Here is a 21,994-nt window from a genome sequence, read left to right on the forward strand (position 1 = left end):
TTGATGGTATTACAGGTATCGTCGCAGGATGGAAGCAGTTCCTAGTAAAGCCACCTTTTGCAATTGACTAATAGCAAATTTGTCAATGCCAATGGTGTTCAAGTGGTGCTCCAGTTGTTTTGGGATTGCACCCAAGGAGCCTATGACTATTGGTACTACCCTTGCTTGCTTTTGCCACAGTCTTTCTATTTCTATTTGTAGGTCTTTGTATTTTGTTATCTTCTCCAGTTCTTTCTCGTCTATTCTGTGTCTCCAGGCACTGCCACGTCCACTATCCAGACTTTTTTGTCTTTCTTATCGACAATTGTTAAGTCTGGGTGTTATGTTGCAGGTGCTTGTCTGTTTGAATTCTGAAGTCCCAGAGCAGTTTAATTTTATCATTTTCTATGACTTTCTCTATTTTATGATCCACCAGTTTTTGCTTACAGGCAAATGATATTTTTTGCAGATCTTCCAATGCACCATTGTTGCTACTTTGTCATGCCGCTGCTTGTAGTCAGTCTGTGCAATCTTCTTGCAACAGCTTATCAGGTGGTCCACTGTTTCTTCAGCTTCTTCGCATCATCATCATCATCATCATCCTCATTATTATTACTATTATTGAATAATATGCCACTATGGATTAGAACAATTTCATGAAGGAAAAGATCTCAGCTATCTGTCATAGAATTGCCCCAGGAAAAAGCCTAATGTCATTGTGAAACTTTAAATTTTTGCCATTTACATCTGACAACTTTAATTTACAATTTATTTCCAATTTTCAAAAGTCAACTAGTTCAGACCATGGGCCATCATAACAGCACTTCATTAAAAGAAAGCTCCTGGTGTTATTTTTGCAGCACAACTATATGCCACCCTGTAAGTAGCCAGATAATGGTTTAGTAGTGTACAAATCCATCAGAGGTCGTCTTACTAAAAGTCTCATCTGGATGTCACATGAGACTGTTAAGCACAGGAAACTTACAGATGTTTTTGCATAATTTTGCTTTACCTGATACCATAGGCTCTACAAATAAAGAGATTATGTTCACCTTAATAGTTTAATAGCATTTGCAAAAATGGTTCCTATCAAGCTGATAAAAATCCAGCACTAAAGTTAATGCATGATTATATGGATGGATGATCCAAGACATCTGCTCCCTAAAATGTTCTCAGTTCAGAAAATTGCAGCATGAAGAAATGGAATCAAATGAGAAAATTCTTGCCCTGAGAACATTGTGCTAATGACCAACCTAAATATAATGATTAGACAAGAACATCGTGGGTACCCTTTATTACATTTATACAAAAGTGACATATGTATTTTTTGTCATCGCTAGGTTTTAGGGTTTAGTGACAAATTTCCAGAAATTGTTGTCAGGAACTGTGACTGGCATTTTCAGAGCAAAGTGGTATGCTATACTGCCTCTGAAGATGCCAGCCAAGTTGCTGGTAACATGTTGGGAAATCTGTTCTCAAGACCATGGTCACTAAATCCTAAAGCCCAACACCCCAAACACTATTAGCTGTAAAAGCTGATTGTATGGAAATGTATTTTTGCTTGAGGGTTACTCACCTTTTTACCAGAAGCCTGAAAGATTTTTATCAAAGAGCCAGAATTCCTATCTGTGCGGAATATGTACACCTACGAAGTTAAAAAAACAACAAAGTAATTGTTTTATCTCCAATATAATTAGATCAACCGACACAATTCATGCATATCAATGTGCCTATCATGCAACACTCTTTTGAGATAAGCAGTGTTATATAAAGTGCAAAAAAGGCATAAAATATAGAAAGTCAAAAGAATTAAAGCATGAGATTAAGAGAAAGAGGGAGAGAGAGAGAAGCAATAAAGCAAGTTTATAGCAAAACATTCATATGGCACTCCATACTATTTTATCTTTATAAACCATTGTTCTTTTCACCATGCCCACATCACTGCTTCATTGCTTCATACATTGTCTTTTGTTCTTAAGTGGCTTTTTCTTTGATGAATCAATCACAACTGTCTCAGGCATCCTCTTTTCCATTCTTTTTTTTCATATAATTTTTGGGAATTCAATCTTTTATCTCAATGAACTTTTTTACTCATTTTACTATTCAATCCACATTCATTCAGCCTTCATTCATTTTTTACCCTATATTATCCTGTTTAAATACATCATTCTGAATATATTTAACTTGATTTTATGTTTTTCCTGATATATTTAACTTTCATACATGAAAACGATAACACCATTTTATTTGGAGCCATTTTTGTCCATATCACTATTCATTTTTTGCTGTAGTCCATCCACAAACTACTACATACTATCATTTCACCAGATTTAAATTCCTAAAATTCCTCCTTCCAGTTTCTCATTTCCAACATAAATTCTTCTACTTCCACTACTTTAATATTGATGTACAATTTTCATTCATTTGCTCAGTTTTTCCTAAAAACCACAAGTGCTTTACTTTTCATATCATTTTCCTCTCTGCGTTATACAGTCTAATATTTGCTGCATATCATTCAGGATTATGGTTAAAACAAGACATCATGACCCAATCTGATAGAGCTCTAATGTCATCACAATCATGCCTTACACGTTTATCCATAAATATTTTGATCAGTCAAAGAAGATGTCATGTTTGCTGCACTACCTGTTCAATATAGAACAGATAACTTCTTGGCTGCCCTACATACAAAGAAAGGATTCTTTTAAAGTTTCCTTATCAAAATTTATTCAAAGAGGATAGGATAAAATTACTGAAATCTCAATCAGATTATTTTCCCATTTATAATTCAATTTATCTCCCAGCTTTCTAAGGTAGAGATGTCCTACACTGGACGTTTTTTATTCATGGTTCCTGTGAGAAATGAAAATGATATTATCCTAAGGATAATAGAGGAATGTCCAGCTGGTTAGAATCTGAAGTTCTCTACAGTGCTAAACATGCCTTAATAGCTGAATCATTCACTAAGTGTTATATTTATTTTCATAGCTGTCTTTTCCATCATATATTGCTCTTATTAAGCAATCTATTTTAATTCTGTGTTTGAGTAAAACATTTCATACTACCAAAATATTTTTATCACTACTTTATTTCTCAGAGAAAAGGGATATATATCTATTTTTATAGATGTAGATGTAATGTATTTATTTATAAACATATATAATTATATATTTATATGTTTACAGTATATATTTTTAATAATTTATTTATAAATTATAAATTTATTTATAAATTTATATACATATATCAGAGAAAGAAATGGAAATTTATCAAGGAGAAATCCAACCTAGAACTAAGTAGAAATTTTCTGTTAGTGAGAAAAATTAATTAATGGAACGGCTTCCTTCCAAAAGTTGTAAGTACTCCATCACTGGAGGTTTTTAAGAACAGACTGGGCAGCCATTCATTCAGAATCGCATAAGCAGGGGGTTGTACTAGAACACCTCCAAGGTCACTTCCAATTGTTATTCCATAATCTGTAGAGAAGAAAAATTGGTTTGCATGGATCACTCCTGCCACACAGTTTTAATCCCTGTCCTGCACCCTTTAATTAGAATTTTGCTAAACTCATTCCCAGGTACATTGAACAAACTATGTCATGTGGTTTTACATTTACTTTTATTAGTTTCCCTTTTCCCTAAGGCAGTGATGGCGAACCTTTTAGAGACTGAGTGCCCAAACTGCAACCCAAAACCCATTTATTTATTGCAAAGTGCCAGGGCCGCATCAGCATTGTGGTGCTCTTAGGCAGAGCGGGGGAGCGTGGCCCACTGGGTGGACATGGCCTCTGGGTGGGCATAGCTGTGGTGATCACAGCTGTGGTGGTCACAGCAGACTGGGTGGGTGGGCTGGGCCCAGGCTGGCAGAGGCCAGTCCCTCGCCATCTCTGGGCCATCCCCAGGAGGCTAATGCCGCTTACTTGCTCACTTCCTGCCCCATTGCTTCCAAACACCACATGCTTGCTACTCTGGCGAACTATGCTGGGGCGACGGCATGTGTGCCCACAGAGAGGGTTCTAAGTGCCGCCTCTGGCACACATGCCAAAGGTTCGCCATCACTGCCCTAAGGGAAAATTGATGGCATTCTTCCAACCATCACTATAAATGAACTCATCATGCACACATTAAACAAGTTACTCAGCCTCTTCATAAGCAATTATTATAGCAATCCAAGTTATTAATTCTGATTCAAGATCATAAGCAGTCTGGTAGCATATTTTCCAATTAACAAATTTTGTTAAAACCATAAGTTTTTATGAATTGCAGCTCACTTTCTCAGATGCATTCAGATAACAAAGTAAGCACAAAATATCACAAAAATTTATGTCTTTTCATAAAATTCGTTAGTCATGAAAGATGCTACCAGGTGCTATAAACAAATTATATCCATATAGTCTGCTGTTTCAGTTGCACTTACATTTCTCAAAATATATGATTTCTCTTTCATTTATTTTTATTGGATACTAATACAATATATATTTCAATTCCATTCTTTAACATATCACTATTATTTTTATACTCCTTTCTATAAAAATTTCCTCATCTTAAATCAAAGAACACAGAACAACAGAGTTGAAGGGACTTTAAAGGTCTTCTAGCCAACCCCTGGCCCAAGCAAGAGACCCTATATCATTTCAGACAAATGTCCGGTCTCTTCTGTGATTGAGTATCCACAACTTTTGAAAACAACCCATTCCACTCGTTGATCTATTGTTCTCACTACCCAGAAATTTCTCCTTAGTTCTAGGTTGTATCTCTCCTTGATTAGTCTCCATCCATTGCTTCTTGGTTATTGTTTTTTTTTTAAATCATTTCAGCACTTTTTGTTTTTAATTTTGTCTCGTTTAGTCCTTTTCATCCACTGCCATTTTTTAAAATGTCCATCACACTTGCTTTGCATATTTCCTCCTCTTTTAAGTGTTCCTTCCTTTCATTGAGTATTCACTATAATTCTATTTTTCACTCTATATACTTTATAAAATACCTTTCATTTTTACAGCAATCTTTCTCTTATATAATTCCTCAACCTCTTTTTAGTTTTCTGTACTATCATTCTTTCCAATCTGTTCCCAACAGTTTCTACAGCCTCTTTCACTTTCCACTCAGTCTCTTAGTAAATCTATTTATTTTCTAATCATTTTTCCCACACTCATTATGAACTATTTTCCCCTTGCAGCCATTTTACTGCCATTCTTTTTGTTTTTCATTTCTTCCACAATCATTTCTCCTCAAATTTATCCTTGAAACTACCAAATAAATAAGTTACAATTTCACATTATTTGTCTCCTTCACAAATTTGCTTAATCTTTCATCACAAACAAGCCAATTAATCAGTTTTTCATTCATGCATATATACTTGGAAAAGTATATATGCGTGAATAGTATCATGCTCACATTTTTTTCAATAAACATTTTTTAACAGAATGCACACTATATATTATTAATTCTTGAGACTCTTTAGTAGACCACTTACTAAAGTATGCTCTGCTCTTTTCCTTATGCATCTATCCATGAAACCAACAGATTCCCCCCCCCCCTAGATCTGAGGCATTTAGAATGTTACACAATTTTCTCTCAAACTCTGGCTCTTTTTTTATAACCATTCACTCAAGAACAATATGCAGCCATTGCTATGTGAAGGATTCTTATTTCATATATATCCACAACCTAGAAGACATCAAATTATAGTTTGTCAAACATTTTAGCACTTTTATTCATAAACATATTTTATTTCTATACATATATTCTTTAATTCCAAAAGTTTGACCACTTTCTTTCAGATTTATTAGATCATTGTCATTTTTAGTTTCATAGTTATATGCTGTCTACTTTTCCTTAACTCATTTCATTCAGTAATTTATATTTTTTATGATTTATTCCTCTTACATACCAAGTCATAATCTTCCAAATTAGGACTAGCAGAGAAGCCTACATATATTAATCTCTAACACCCATCATGACACTGGTTAATTAAAACTTTCACAAAATGTATTTTAGTAAGATGGAGAAGGTTTAGATTAAGTTACTAGGTTTAGTCATTTCCATGCGCCATGCAGCATTCCCTGTTAACAGTAAACATAGTCAAGTTTTATCACAAGCACAACCACATTATATTATGCAAGTTGGAATTCTAATTAAGAGACTATCTTCCATGCCAGGATACTCTTTTTCACATCCCACCCACAAGGAGATATCTGCACTGATACTCACAGGGATACTAATTACAAAAGTGAGGTGTATTTAAAGACTAAGAATATACTAAACACATTGCACAACTAAGTTTATACATAAGGAGATTATCTTTCTGGTGTAATGTTGGTAATAATTATTTGTCATATATAAAATATTATCTCCAGAAAGCTTTAGCCCCTGAAATATCCTGCTGGTTTATAGATCTAATTATTAAAAGCACAAAGTAAAAATTACAATTTAAAAAACTGTTATTCACATTTCATAGTAGTCAAATTAGGTGGATTTAGGTAGCAATCATATTTCAGGATACTAACAGCAATCTATTTTACAGGGTTGCTGGGTAGACTGTGTTCAAGAAGTAATGATCTTATGCAAGGCATATATGAGAGATGTCCACTCAGCAGCAGTTGGGCTATTTGCCCATTAAAGTAAGCCAGAACTTCATATACTGATCAGCACTTGTTCTTGACCTAGAAGATATGCTACTAGATCCTCACAACTACCTTGCTTAATGTAGTAGAGTAGCAATTATACAGTTAGGCCTCCATACCTGGCTGATAAACAGCATTCCTATCCTGGGTCATATATTGCAGTGCACTATATTAAAGATCAAATTTCTTCCTAGACTAGGGGGAACATGTGGCTGACAAAGCCATAACATAGTTTGTTTTTGGCTCTGGATGATGTAGAAATGGAGATCCATGATTATGCCACAGTACAGCAGTAAAATCCATTAGAAAGCAAGGTTTGTGGTTAGCTTCCTGATTTCAACTGTGTACTTAATGAGATGTAAAAACATGGGCTTGTTTGTGGTTTTCCAGTTTAATTCTATATTATTTTTCTTCCCTGTCTATCTAATTCATGAAAGCATTAAGCAACGGCAGTCAGAAAAAACCCAAGATCTGACCAAAGGAAACACTTTGCTTTTATGCTTTGCTTATCTGCAAAAGTGATTCTGATTCATTTCAGGCTTGTTAAAAATGATTAAAATAAATTAGAAGTTAAATGCAGTCTTTGCACAGATATATGGAGTGCATATATAGTAGCAATTTTTTACACTTTGACTCACTCTAAAGGATGGAAATCGATGGCTTATTAGGACATTCTTATCAGAAATGTGGAAGTTCCTGATTAAAAAATAAATTCTGCTATGAAAAACCATTATTAATTTGAAAAGCAATATTGAATTAGGTAGTACAAAGATTCTCTAAACCTTTGGTCTCTTTTACCGCAAACCAAATGGTCTTCAAATATGATTATATACATGGTAGCAACAGCTTATATTTAAAATGAATTATGTGATTTTTAAAAAGGGAGATTTCGCTGCTGCTGCTGCTAGAAAATGGGTGAGGAGATTCTCAGAACAATGAGAATTGGACCACGGGAGAAGGAAAGACTTGGACAAACTAGATACTATTAATTATCTTCCTTCTGTTACTGGCAGTAAATTCTTTTTAAGAGTGTTCTTCAAACTGCTGCAGCCCCACACTTCTTGTTCATTTTCTCCTGGATGAACTATGAGCTGAAGTTTGATCAACACCAAACCTTTCCAACGCCTCCATCTTGGGGAGCTCCTCCAACGACGTCCGTGGTCATCAGCTGAGAGAAGTGACCTGCTGCCACCGCATATCCTGAGCGGGGCATTTTTAGGGTGGACAAGCAGAGAAAAAAAAATGACCGAAAATACCAGCAAAAAAAAAAAAAAAAGGAAATGGGTCCTAGGTTTAGGTCATCTATTTGGATAAAGCATTTTTTCCCCTTCTCTCAGAATGGAAGTTAGACTCAAGCAAAACACCTTCAAATTCTATAGAAGCCTTACTTTTTTGGATAAGGAACTCACTGTTCAAGGTTTGAAGTGACAAGCAAGTTTTACCTAACAATAAGATAGTGAAGATATAAGCAGGAGACATGGAAAAACAATAATTTAAGTCAGAAAAGATACCAGAACAGATAATAGTTATTATTAAAAAAAAATTAAAAGCAAGGACAAAAAAGGGAAGAAGAGTACTAAAACTGAAAAGCAGACACAAGGTGTAAAATAGATAGTTTCTACCACATTATTAATTTGTTGAATCAACAGAGTATTGTAAATAGCAAATGTTAGAAAAACAAGCAACATGTGGAATAAATGGATAATTAAAAGTTTTTCTCTACTTTCCAAAATACTATAACCTGTACTCCTCAAATGAAAATGGATTATGAGATTAAGTTAAAAAGAAATTATTCACATAAATCCAAGTGGCATAACTCACCACTAAATATGGTAAGTTAGAAATTTGGTTGACTTTACTGAGTCATTAAACAAGTTCATAGTGGTTAATACTATGACCTGATTCACAAAACAAAATTTACATGAGAATCCATGTAGCTACAGATTAAATTGTAACAGAGGTACATGATTTTAATCACATTGTACCTTCTATATAAGCAATGATCCCTCTAATTTCTAATGCTGTTTGTGGAAAGAAACTATTTTTTGTTCAACTTTCCGAAATCAAGTAGAAATTTGTGCACCACAATATCAGTAAATTGCAACCACATGTAATAGTGATACGTTAAATGGTTTACATATTTCTCAGTGAAAATATAGAAAATATAAAATATAATAGTATATGGAAAAGGGGAAGGAATCCAACAAGTCAGTTTGGATTATAAACAAAATAAAACAAAATATACCTGAAAAAGGCAAAAGATTTATTTCAAAGGTCAATAAAATGATTTTATTTGCCACTCTAAAATGATACATTATGAGAGATGAACACTCTTTAATGTTCAACTCCTTTTCCTGGTAAAACCATTACGTCATACTTGAAAGGCCCCTTGCTCTTTTCACATTGTGAATTACAGGCATTTTACCTGTATTATAAATGTTAACTTTCAATTTTTTCCAAAGAGAAAACACCTATATTTTTTTCTAATTAAAGAAACAAGCAAGCAATAGTCAACTGAAGAAAAGAGGTCCACCATCCTTTCTTAAAAGTACAGATGAGGACTTAACACACAAATAGTTAAGGAAAGCAGAGGTTTGCTAGAACGAGCACAACTGAGAACTGGACATAAGCCATTAGAAAAATTAACATTTTTCCTGTGAAACTGACTGCATTTTTAAATAGACATTTCTAAGGCTTACTAACGAATAATATCTACATTTCCCTAGCACCCTGCATATTTTCATGAAACAATAAATTACTGAAAAATGACTTCTTTAGGTCAGGATCATTTATTCATTTTCCAAGCATGTTATAATGATTTTAAGAAAGGCCACAGGTTAAGACCAAGACCACATATATATTACAAACTAAATGACTTACCATCAATCTTAGCTTCCCTTTGGGATTTGCAGTTGTCTAAGGGTGCTAAGATTTTCCTGACAGAGACTGTTAAAGCAACTACAAATCCTTGAATCCAGGAAAAGTTACTAGATTTTTTTTTAATGTGCACATGCAATATTATAGTCAAGGCTGGGAGTGGAAGAATTCCTGAATCCAAACTTTCCAGAGTTGCAATTCCTGGAGTTTTCACCTCTGAGAATTCCAGAGTTCATAGATTACTTATGCATGTGAGTATCAATTTACCATCAATATTCAAGACCAATAACTGTTTTGCTTTGCTTACCTAGATATATGTAACGCTTGGCTATCACAGATTCATCTTTCAGTTTGAAATATGTATTATCAGTGAGATTCAAGACTTTGATCGTTCCTGTCCAATAGTAAGACCCTGGAGCTCCCATGATAACCAACTCCTATCAAAAGAAAAGTATTGTCTGTTAAATCTCTACAGTCAATGGAAATTAATATTTGAAATTCTGTATGCGAAACTAAATCCAAAAATGGAAAATATACTGAACTCATAGGATTGAAAGCTCTGAAAATGTAGAAAAGAGTGAAAAGAGAATAATCTACTTCTCTCCTATTCTACTCCATCCTAACAAACATCCTTATCCTACAGGTATTTCGGAAGGCATTTAAGACCTGGCTCTTCCCTCAGGACTTTGGGCCAGTATGAGCAGAATCTGCATAAGATATTGTGTACTATGATCATTTTCACTCTTTATCATCTACTTGGTTTTAATTATATGTGCTACTTTTGTATCTGTTGGTTTTGACATTTTCTTTCTTTCTTCAAGGATTACAGGAAATCGATTTTACCTTTGTCCAGTATCGTAACAGAATTGGGAAATTCTGCCAATGATTCCCTTTGCTGCATGCTGCTACAGTCTCCATGTCAGGTACTAGATTATTCCCCCCCATCACTACCTTCCACCTCTTATCAGTTCTAAAACTAAAGCAACACAGGAACTACCATAATGGGCAGAAGTTTCTTTAGGATCAGGAAAATCTGCTTGTCTGCTCAGGATAGGTTATCTCTTGACATGAACTGCCCAAATCCCGATCCAGATGTGAACAAAAGAAGGATGGAACCATCAATCCCTAAGCCAATCACCAGTTTGAACCACAGGGGAAGTGGACAGTTGTTCATCTTCAAAATTAATGCACTGATTCCAAAAAGTCTTATACACAAACCAGAATTAAACAATTTTTTAAAAACTAAAATGCAATTTCTTGCCTTTAAATTTGTCAGTGAAAACTCACTTTGTATTAGACCAGTCAATTTTCCTTCCACAATTACTCTCAATTCATGTTGACTTATTTATATTAAATTTACATGCCACCCATTTCACTATTGAACGATTCTGGACATGTTAATTCTCTGTATATAATTAAAGGGATTTATGAAGTCAGTGCTCAAAGTTTTGGAAGGAATACTGTTTTATTTATGCAGAGTATATCATAAATACTAAGGCCTAGTAGTGAGAAAAAAGAACTTTTTAAGCCATGCAGAGTGGCCGGGCGAGGCGAACTGGAGACATGACGAACATGCCTGTGTGCGCACAGAGGCTGAGGTGCATGCATTCACCTCTGGCTCTGTGCCTGCATAGGCAGGTTCAGCATGTCGCAGGTTCGCTTCACCCAGCCGCTTCATACGGTGAGGAGAATGCACCATTGCTCTTGTCCAGCAATTTACAGTGGCCTTTCAAGCCATGGCCACCGGCAGCACGGCTGCCAGCCATGCTGGAGGCCTGCCCCCCTCCCCTTGTCCCTTCCTGGGCACAGAGCAAGGGAGGGAGGGAGGAAGGGAGGGAGGGAGGGAGGGAGGGAGGGAGGGAGGAAGGAAGGAAGGAAGGAAGGAAAGAAGGAAGGAACAAAGAGAGAGGGAAGGAAGGAATGAAGGAAGGGACAATGGGAGGGAGAGAGGGAGGGAAGGAAGGCACCCACCCCCCTCCACCAGAGAGCCACAGATTCCTCCCACATCCCCGCCCGCACCCCCCCACAGGCACCCCACAACCTGAGTGATGAGCTGGCCACACACACACCCAGTCATTGACTTCGCTTGTCAAAAAGTTGCAAAAGGTGATCACATGACCCTGGGACACTGTGATCGTCATAAGTATGAATCAGTTACCAAGCATCCTAATATAAATCACATGATCCTGGGGATTCTGCAACAGTCATAAGTATGAAAAATAGTCATAAGTCAATTTTTCCAGTTCTGTTGTAGCTTCGAAAAGTCACTAAGCGAATTGTTGTGAGTTGAGGACTACCTGTACTTTATAATTTTTTCCTTTTTTTTTGGTCATCAAGTTTTTGACATTTTGCTAGGCAACTGGTGGTACTCAGATATTGCCTTATCCTAAAAGTGGTACAATGGGTGAAAAGATTGAAAAGCCCTGCTCTAAGCTGTCTCTATCTCCTCTGGCAGACCAAGGGAGTAGCTGCAGGCCAGTGGGCATGCTGTTTTAATATATGTAAACACAGAAGCAGTTAAATGTGCAATATTTTGGTGAGTGGCTACCAGGTACAACTTTTCTCTGAGAAGAAAACAGAATAAGCAGAACTAAGTGCTCCTATATTAGACACTTGCCTGTTTGACCCGGAGACCATTTATCTACATCTCCTGCTTATTGTTAACTGGCTAATGCTTGAGGCTGTGCACTGAAAGTTCAAAGCCACCTTCTGAATGAGAAACAGGGGGGAGAGGGAGGGGGGAGTTCAGAGCCTGGGAAAAGAACCAAGCGTGATACTGCTGACAAGCCAGGAAACAGCTGCTGCTGACATTGCACTGATGATCAAACACTTCATCACAAAGATTGCCACCCATTTCAGATTAACCCAGAAAGATCCCACCAGATTGTTTTTGAACACTATGGCATAAGTTTTGTTTACCAGATCCAGAGTAATTAAATCCATCAGGCCAAATTCAAAGTTGCCTTGAAAATTAATATAGTTATGTCAAGAGTTAGACATTACTCGGAACTAATTAAAGATTGTATGATTAGATGGGCGCAGAATTTTGGTGAGCCAGTTCCATTGGACACCTGGGAAACTATTTGGGTGAGAAATGTCAAATTTACACAAGCACAGAACTTAAGGGAGAATTTTTATAAAATGTTTTATAGATGGCACCTTGATCCACAAAAAATGTCTTTTATGTACCCTGACTTACAACCTAAATGTTGGAGATGTGGTTGTATGGACGCTACTTATTATCATATTTGGTGGTCGTGCAGAGAGATAAAAGCATTCTGGATTAAGATATGGTGGAATATCCAGAGAATTTTTAAAAGGAGGGTAAAATTTACTCCACAATTATTTTTGTTAGGTATAGTTATTGATTGTGATACAAAGGAGGTTATATTGATGTTAAATTTGATTACAGCTGCGAGGCTGTTAGTAGGACAATATTGGAAGAAGGAATCTTTGCCTACATTGCAGGAATGGTTTCTTAAAGTGTCTCATTTGGCGGAAATGGCAAAGATTTCGGCTTTCTTAAAGGGTCAAACGCAAGAGAAATTTCTTGCTGTTTGGGATAAATGGATAAAATTCATACAATTTAAATTTGATATAAAAAAATACTATATAGTTTTTTCATAATTTTTAACTTTATATATATATATATTTTCTATTTTATATTCTTTTTTTATAAATATAAATTTTTTTAATTTTTTTTAATTAAGCCTATATTCTGCTCTGGGAGGCCCTGGGGGGGGAAGGGGGGGTTGGGTAGGGGTGGGGGAAGGGGGGTTTTGTTGGGTAATGTTTGTTTTTATTTGTATATGTTGTTTTTTGTTTTTGTATTGTCTTTTATTTTCTGTAAAATTTATAAAACTCTTTAATAAAAAAAAAGAGTTAGACATTACTAAAGCCATTTGACTGTCATTAAAAAAAAAAATCAATGGCCCAGTATCTCAATTGTAATTCAAAAGACTTGTCCATCAATCCAACATATATTTTCTGACTGAGAAGAGCTGTTTACATTTTTCATACTGAGGTTTTTATTTTTTAAAAAAATGATTGAATTTAGGTTGTTCTACATGTAAAATGCGCAGAGTTTCACAGAAATATAGTACTAACTAAATACAGAAATGGGGAAAAAAAATCCCCACTCTCCACAATGGTCCAAGTTATTTTATTATCAGACTTTGATGGCATGATTTTCAGGAGGGGAGATGGAAGGGTAGGAATGGGAGCAATTTACTTCCTAGAAGTTTCTTAACCCTATTGCCATGCTCAACCCGTTACACCCAAAAGAGAAAAAGGACCCCAAAAACTCCATATCCCTTTCATTGATTAAACCATACTTCTAGTGAATTCATCTACAGCCCTCCAGGCCAAAGGAAACTTAATCATCATTGTTTAAATATAAAAGTGCCAGATACAATTCTTATACATTTAGGAAGTATCCTTTTCTCATCCCTGAAATGCCACTATCACTCAGAATAAACAGTTCTGAGCTATAGGCACAATCCCTGTACACAGTGGAAGGTACACAAAAGGAATATATTGGGGGGGGGGGGAGGAAGTGTGAATTAATGGAAGAAATGGAGGAATAAAAACAGATATATCATGTGAATGCACAATTAAGATAAATCTAAATGAAGGTGGCCTGACCCTACAGAGAGGGAGTATATGAATATATATTTTATAAATGATGTATCAATGGTATTCAACTCCAGATGAATTGTACAAGATGTATAAGAGAATCTCAACAAATATTGGACATGAAATCAATCTGAAGATTCTTTTATCATATTGGGTGGACCTGTAGGAAAGCTAAAATGTTTTAGAATCAGATATTTATGATGGTTGAGAATATTGTGAATAATGGACCTTTTAAGAATAGCAAAAAAGCAATTGGAAAGATGGGACTTTATATGATACCAGCAGCAATGTTGCTATATTCCCATAGTTGGAAAGAATCCACCTTCAAAGAATGGAGTTTGAAAGTAGCTAGCTATGATGGCAAAATAATTTGACTTCTTTTCATTTTTTTCATGAATGGCTTATTTTCATTTTTTGAGACCACTGTAAGATTTCTTACAAGACAAATCAACTTTTGACTTTGTGATTTGAGATTAGATTGAATTTGATTATAGAAATATTGTAATTTATTTTAATATGTTTATTTATATTTGACAATTATTTATTTATTTTATTATGTGTGAGATTAGAATTAAGAAAAGAATATGTTGGGTTTAATAGGAACTGTTTGGAATAGAAAAATTAGCTTTGGTAAAATGTTCATCTTAACCATCACTATTCTTCCTAGAAGTGATAATTGAAGATTTTCCCATCTTTCCAAGTCTATTTTTATTTGTTTCATTAATCTCTCATAATTATCTTCTTTTAATGTGGTATATTTTGCAGTTAAATAAATGCCCAAGTATTTGACTTTTTTGACTATTTGAAAGTTTGTCATTTTAGCAAGTTGAATTTTCTGTTTATCTGTTAAGTTTTTTGTTAATACTTTCGTCTTTTCCCTATTTATTTGCAGATCAGCCACTTCTCTATGTTGGGAATAATTTTTTTTTAGAATGTTGATTTTAAACAGTAGTATTATTTAAATATAGAGAGAGGTTGTTGTATTGATATTATCTTTGAAATAAAAGAAAGTCAGAAGTTATTTTTGTTATAAATTTGATTTTTTGTCCCTTTTACTTTGTTTTGTTATTCCCTATTCCTTTAACATAAAATTTGTATTTTAATATTTGATTCTGAAATTTAATAAAGATATTATAAAAATTATGAGTGATAGAATTAAAATATGTATCAGAACATAATATTTGGAATCATATAGGTTGCTATAGCTTTTTATTAAGTGTGAATCCATAGGCTGGCAATAGTATTTTTTTAGCTTGCTAGAGAATGGTGTTAATGCAAAAAACACATATGTTTTGCTTTAAAAAAATTGTGCAACATTCTAAATTAATGAAATATGGAGAAATAATTAAACTGTTGTATGACAGGATTGGATTGGTAGGAATGAGATAAGAATACAGAAAAAGCTATTGGATCATTTGGAGACTCAACAATGAATGGAGATTGCTGAATATTTGTCTAGAGAAAGATCTGTTTCAGGTACATGGTTTAACATAAGTATTCTTTTCATACATCTACATGAGAAAGGAATTAACATAAATCTAAAAACATGACTGAAATGAGATTTTATAATGCAAGGTTGAGAAAGTTAGTGAAGAACCAAGGATTATTTTAGATTCTGAATGGGGACAGGCCATTTTTTGACACATCAAGATGGATATTGGGAGAAAGATGAGCATTATAGAAATGAAAATAAATAAAAAAAAAACAAGACTGAAAGCAGAATGACAGCAGCAAGAACAAGTCCTAAGAAAAGGAGAGAGATTAATCGAGGAAAGAGGATGAAGAAAGCAGATGTAGAAGCTACTTGGAAGAGTATGGAGTTCTTTCTTCTCTGTACATTGCATTGTCTACCCTGAAAGGGAACAATGTGATGGTACGTATGCAATATAATAATGTGTGTATATAATTAATCAAGTAAATCAAAGTTTAAAAGGCAAACAAACTTTTTATTTCATACTGAAGCCTTCTCACAATTCACACTCACCTCTGTAAAGAAACCTGCTATTCCAGCCTGACATGAACCATGTTCTTCACCATATTTTTTCTTATATTCTAAGGTAGAAAAAAGAAATGAGATGAAAAGATATAAATGCAGTCATGTCAGTCCCCACCAGAAATGTGTGATTCCCAACTCAATAGCCTCTTCCCCTTCTCTTCAAATCCATATGTGCTATCATAAACTAAGACAGTGAGGTTCACCGCAGAGCAAATTCTGGGACATTAGCAGACTTCAAGCTTCTTTGGCAGTTGTCAAACCAAATAACTTTATTCACAGAGGAAAACATGTTAGGATTTTTTATGATAGGAGGAAGTAAAAAAGCACTAAAAATGCAGAAATACATGGGAAGCTTGATTATTTGTTTACTGAAAATTACAAAGCTAATTGGAGGCTGGCAAAAATACTCCTCAATGAGTTCTTAATGAGAAGGCTAAAATAACCACAACTTTATTGTCTAAAGTTAAAACTCTACCACTCCCACTTCCCTCAGTTCCTACTTATCCTCTCTACTGTAATATTTTAGACTGTATGCTTTTAGGCATAAAAAATCCACTTGTGGACTTATCTTAGACCCTACAATGTCATGAATATTGACTGTGCTGTGAATGACCAAACTTATTGCTATCATTATTACATCTTATAATATTAATACTTCTATAACCGTTATATTAAACAACAGTCCATTGAACAAAGAAAGATACAAGCAAGTCCTGGGATTTATCAGGCCTGGGGAGAAGAGAAACTTCAACCAACTCTTCCAGTGTACAACAGTTTCACCAAGGAACATCACTCAGGGTAACTATAATATGCCCCGTATATGGAACTAGACTCAAATGCAATAGGCTTATGATTGGATTTACCAATTGTCCAAAGCAATCCATGTTTGCTTATTTTGGCCCAATGAGATCTATGAAATTATACTGGCTGGATAACTATGGTTAACATAAGAGCTGATTACAGCCTTTGGGGTTTACTGAGCAAATCACAGCCAAGAAACCTTGGCTGACCATTTTTTTTTAACTAGGGCTACTTGCCATGTGTACCTTATAACACTATTCAGAAGTGACACTAAGCTAGTTCTCATATCTGTTGCTTCAGCACAATAACAGCTCCCAAAGCTACTTTTTACCAGTAATAGAGAACACAATGCACCAAGATAATCCAGGAATTGTATTTCTTCAAAGGCAGAACGCTGTAAATAATCTTTTCAGTTGTTTCTCCTGTTCTCACAGTATTATAATCACAACAGTTGTTTGAAGAAAATGAAAATATGTCAAACAATATAAAACCAGTTTTACTGTGTATCTTAGATGCACCATAACAATCTCATGCTTTATTGCTTACAGTCTCAACCAGCAATTTAAATTGGTCTGAGCAGCTTCTGGACTTCATTTTCATATCCCCCAAATAATGTGCTTTTTTGGGAGGGGAGGAAAGCTCACTTCCTGCTTCTTGCAATATGCTCCCAAGGATATGAATGAATTCAGAGAAATGTCAGTGCTTTGGTTTCTGAAAATAGCCACCATGTAACCTAGTAACTCTCTGAAACTGCTAACCACCAACCCACTGCTAAATTTCAAGGAATGAACAGGGAATTACTTGGCAAATTATCCTATGGGGAACTCAATCTATTCCTTTAGGCAGGACAGACCATAAGAATAATAAATCTCAATTCAGAAACTCTCTGTTCAAAAGGAAAAAAATAGTAAATGGACTGTCAGTACTTCCTTAAATTGGATAAAATATCTTTTAAAAAAGAAAGACCTATTCATTCTAATAAAATCTACAAACTAAAAACCAGTTTAATGTGTATAAGCCAACTTTCCATTAGCTGGAACGCAATAAACCAAAATATCCCAGAAATTATGTAAATCTGTCAAGGCAGAAAACTGCAAATAATCTTTTCAATTATTTTTCTCACTCTCTCTCACATTATAATCACAACATTTAGTTGGAGAAATGCTCTCAAGATGTGCTGCATCACAAAAATGCAATTAACAGATAGTGATTTATGGTTATATTTATCATAAACATTAAATAATCTTAATGTGATTACCAAACCTAAATGTAAATGTTTTAAAAGGTTTCTGTCTCCTATCACCATATGTAAAGCATACACATTTTAATTACAGTTAAGACCAGCCATACTAAATACGCTACAGAGCTTATTTAGGCATTCAAATGAGAATGCCAGCATGTTGTAATGCATAAGGTATTGAACCAGAAAACCATGTTCTAGCCTAACCACAGTCATAATTCACTTGCTCCCATGCCAACCTATCATGTAAGGTTGTTTGCAGGAAGAGCAAAATAAGAAAAAGGAAACGTTAAACATGCCACTGATATGCATGCAATCAAGATATAAATAAATTGTATCTACACCCACACACCTTCCTGTCCTCTTAAATAGCTATTTAAAAAACTGTAAAATTAAGATTTGAAATGATTCTGCAACTATTTCCTTCCAACAGAATGAAGGTGTTGAAGATGGGAATAGTGCTAGCTCACCTGATTATTCTCATATTTTTATGCAACATTTAAATGAATTCTGATGCTATTTTAGAAAGTGCAATCATTTAAAAAAAAAGACTGTAGCTGGTCTTGTACATTGCATTAAGCCAAAACTTGGTTTGTTGAATGAACCACAATTAATAGCTTACATAACATACAAAGCCATTAGTTATGATTTAAAAATTACAATGTCTACATTTATGCATCTCCTCCAGGTATGATATGTATCTGAGTTTAAAAGATAGGAATGTTTCCCACTGAAAGCCCAATTTTTAATCAGGGTTAAGAATGATCTATCAGTTTACATTCTTCTTTCCCTATATTTTGCCATGTTTGGATGCAAATTGAATCAAATCTCTTATATTGGGATTATCTATGATACAGATGTATGACTACATCTATATCAATGCTTGGTCATTCTAATTTAATCCTTTCTAGGGTTAACATTATCTAACACTGTGACATGGTTAACTCTGATGGAGAAAACAAAAAAATTTCCCTGAGAAATTTCTATAGTGAGCTCCCCATTTTGAAATATTATCAGTACAGAAGAAAATATCATAAGGAATGCTGCAATGTTGATTGGGGGGCTTTATGCTAATATATGATTTTGTTTTTGCTGAAAGTAATTCATACAAACTTGCCTTGTTCAGAAAATAATGTTCAACAAAGATTGAATATCAATGCTCATGGTATTTTTCAGTTTCTATCCCCCTCTCAATTTCTACATTTCTTTAACTGCAGTCTCTAGGCCAAGGAACTCAGTTTCTTAAAGTAGATGAAAAAGGATTATCATAGGAAGGAAGGCTCTATTGAATTTAAAACACAACTCCTTCTGAGCAATTTATTACATCCATGTCTCTAGAACAGGGGTAGGCAACCCAAAACACTCAAGGAGCCACTTGGTCCCGTTTCCCACAGAAAACTGGGAAAAATACTGGGAGCTGCAAAACCCTTTTGATATCTAAAATGAAGATAACACTGCATATATCCTTTATATATATATATATATATATATATATATATATATATATATATATATATATATATATATATATTATATATATATATATATATATATATATAATAAGGTATTATCTTCATTTTAGATGTCAAAAGAGTCTCTCTCTCTCTCTCTCTCTCTCTCTCTCTCTCTCTCTCTCTCTCTCTCTCTCTCTCTCCCTCCCTCCCTCCCTCCCTCCCTCCTCTCTCTTTCTGTCCTTGGTCTGCCAATCCTCTTCCCCCACTTTCTTTCTCTCTCTGTCTTTCCTCTCTCTCTCTCTCTCTCCCTTCCTCTTTCTTTATCTCTCTCTCTATCTCTAACTATCTCTCTTTCTCCCCCCCCCCTCCAATCTTCTGCTCACCTGGCAAGCTGGCTTCAAGCTATTCTCCAACAAGCTCAGGGGTAGGCAACCTTGGCTCTTTTATGACTCATGGACTTCAACTCCCAGAATTCCTGAGTCAGCATAGCTGGGCTAGCTAGCTCTCTCTTGCCCTTCCTGCTTCCTGCTTCCTGCTTCCTGCAGAGAGACGCAGCAGAGGAGCCCCACCCCAAAAGCTTTTCAGCTTGTCGGAGAACACCGTGAGTGCACTCTTTTACACACATATACACACACACAAAGAGAGACAGAGACAGAGAGAGACAGAGAGAGAAGCAGAGAAGCACAAGTGCCTCTCTCTGTCTCTGTCTCTCTCTGCAAATGGCAGAGGAGGCTGGGAGCCATAGGGGAAGGCTCAAAGAGCCGCATGCAGCTCCAGAGCCACAAGTTGACGACCTGTGCTCTAGAAGATATAGCTAATAAAGCTGAAAGTTATTGTATTCTCCCAAAGCATACTTGGTCATTCTCTGTGATGGGACAGTTTGGCAACTGAGACACATGCCTAGTCCCCAATTTTCTGTCCAGATTCCAGCACAATAAATTGCATGCTAGCAATGCCAAATCTCTCAATTTTCCACTCACTGCTTTAAAGCTCTTGAGTCAACTCACTACTATTTTATAGATATTTCTAGCTGATACCTTTTCAAATTAAGAGTGAGTTACTGCGTTATTTTTCTCAAAAACAAAACCTGCATACTAAACATGGGCATATCTACACATATTTGTGTTCACCTCTATCTCTGATATTGCATTTGTAATACAAATTTATACCACATAATCCTTAAAGCAGATCCAACTAAAAGAAGGAAATACTAATAAAGAGAGTCTTCCAAGTGGGAGAATATTATAATTTTCTTTACTTTTATTAAAGATGAGCTGAATTCATTGCTCCAAACATGGAACTAAAAGCAGACAATTATATTCAAAAATATTGTCTGCAAATAGTGTGCTAATCATCAAAAATATGAAAGGTTACAAATTCCAGGCATATGGTTTCCTTTCTATTTTTCTAGCTTAACTAACTGGCATGTGTAAAGAAAGAAAAGTTAACTTATAATGTGTAACATCAATTACCAATTGCAAAATCCAATATAGCTCAATTCTTGCCAATTTTTTTTCTGAAACTTTTTATTTCACCACTGTCTCAGATCACATTATGGATTTGGAGAAGAAGTAATCACTGGAAAATCACAGTGCATTAAGGATATAGTCATTCCTAAGCTCTATCCAAAATAAATCCAGTCAGTTTCATTTCCTGTCATAAGGAACAAGAGATTTTTCAAAGGATCTCCAGCTCTGACTACATAGGAAAAGAAGAATTGATCAAGACATTTGTGGAGGAGGGATTTTTCTTGCTGCACTAAATCATGATTTGTTAAAATACTCTACAAAAGGAGTTATATATCACATGATGCCATAATTATGTGAGCACGACTGATATATACATCAATTTAAGCTAAATCCAAGCAAACCACAGTTTGAGTTAATGCAATCCAGTCCACAATGGATACCTTTTTTTTTTCAAACTAGTCAACTAGTCTTGTCTCTTGATACTCAAGAGACTGGGGGGAAATCACTTCATTTCAATGTTCTTCTCTTCAACTTCTAACTCTCCCAAAGAGGAAGGCAATAAAAAGTATTTTTTTTAAAAAAAACCAAATATCCCAGAAAGTATATTCCAGAATTTTTTTCTAATTTGTTAGACTAGACAGACATCTATTTTTCTTAACTGACCTATCAGATATCTTGTATTATGAAGTACATAATGCAGAACCATAAGATGGGCTTCTTATAAATTTCATAAAATAAATAAATAATTGATAAGATAAAGTACAAATGAATTATTCCTTTGTTAATACATAATGAGCAAGGTATGTGACATTAATTAGACAGTAATATTCAAAACGCATAAGAGAAGGTTCCTGATAAAATGTATAGTGTGGCCCAAGGAGATCAAGATGGCAAGGGAAATGAGGAGGAAGAGAAGGAGAA

General features: G+C 35.0%; 1 protein-coding gene across 1 annotated transcript in view; it reads right to left on the reverse strand.

The window, feature by feature from the left end:
• ITGA9 (integrin subunit alpha 9) overlaps positions 1 to 21,994 on the reverse strand; it is a 250,241-nt gene that overhangs the window by 201,976 nt on the left and 26,271 nt on the right. The window contains exons 5-8 of the mRNA XM_039336863.1: positions 16,098 to 16,165; positions 9,786 to 9,915; positions 7,716 to 7,801; positions 1,556 to 1,624 (exon numbers count right to left, since the gene is read on the reverse strand). Of these exons, the coding sequence (XP_039192797.1) occupies positions 1,556 to 1,624; positions 7,716 to 7,801; positions 9,786 to 9,915; positions 16,098 to 16,165 (353 nt within the window). The remainder of the gene's footprint in view (positions 1 to 1,555; positions 1,625 to 7,715; positions 7,802 to 9,785; positions 9,916 to 16,097; positions 16,166 to 21,994) is intronic.

Source organism: Crotalus tigris, unplaced genomic scaffold (assembly GCF_016545835.1).
Source record: "Crotalus tigris isolate CLP2741 ecotype Arizona unplaced genomic scaffold, ASM1654583v1 scf7180000017666.379230911805:20528666, whole genome shotgun sequence".
NCBI lineage: Eukaryota > Metazoa > Chordata > Lepidosauria > Squamata > Viperidae > Crotalus > Crotalus tigris.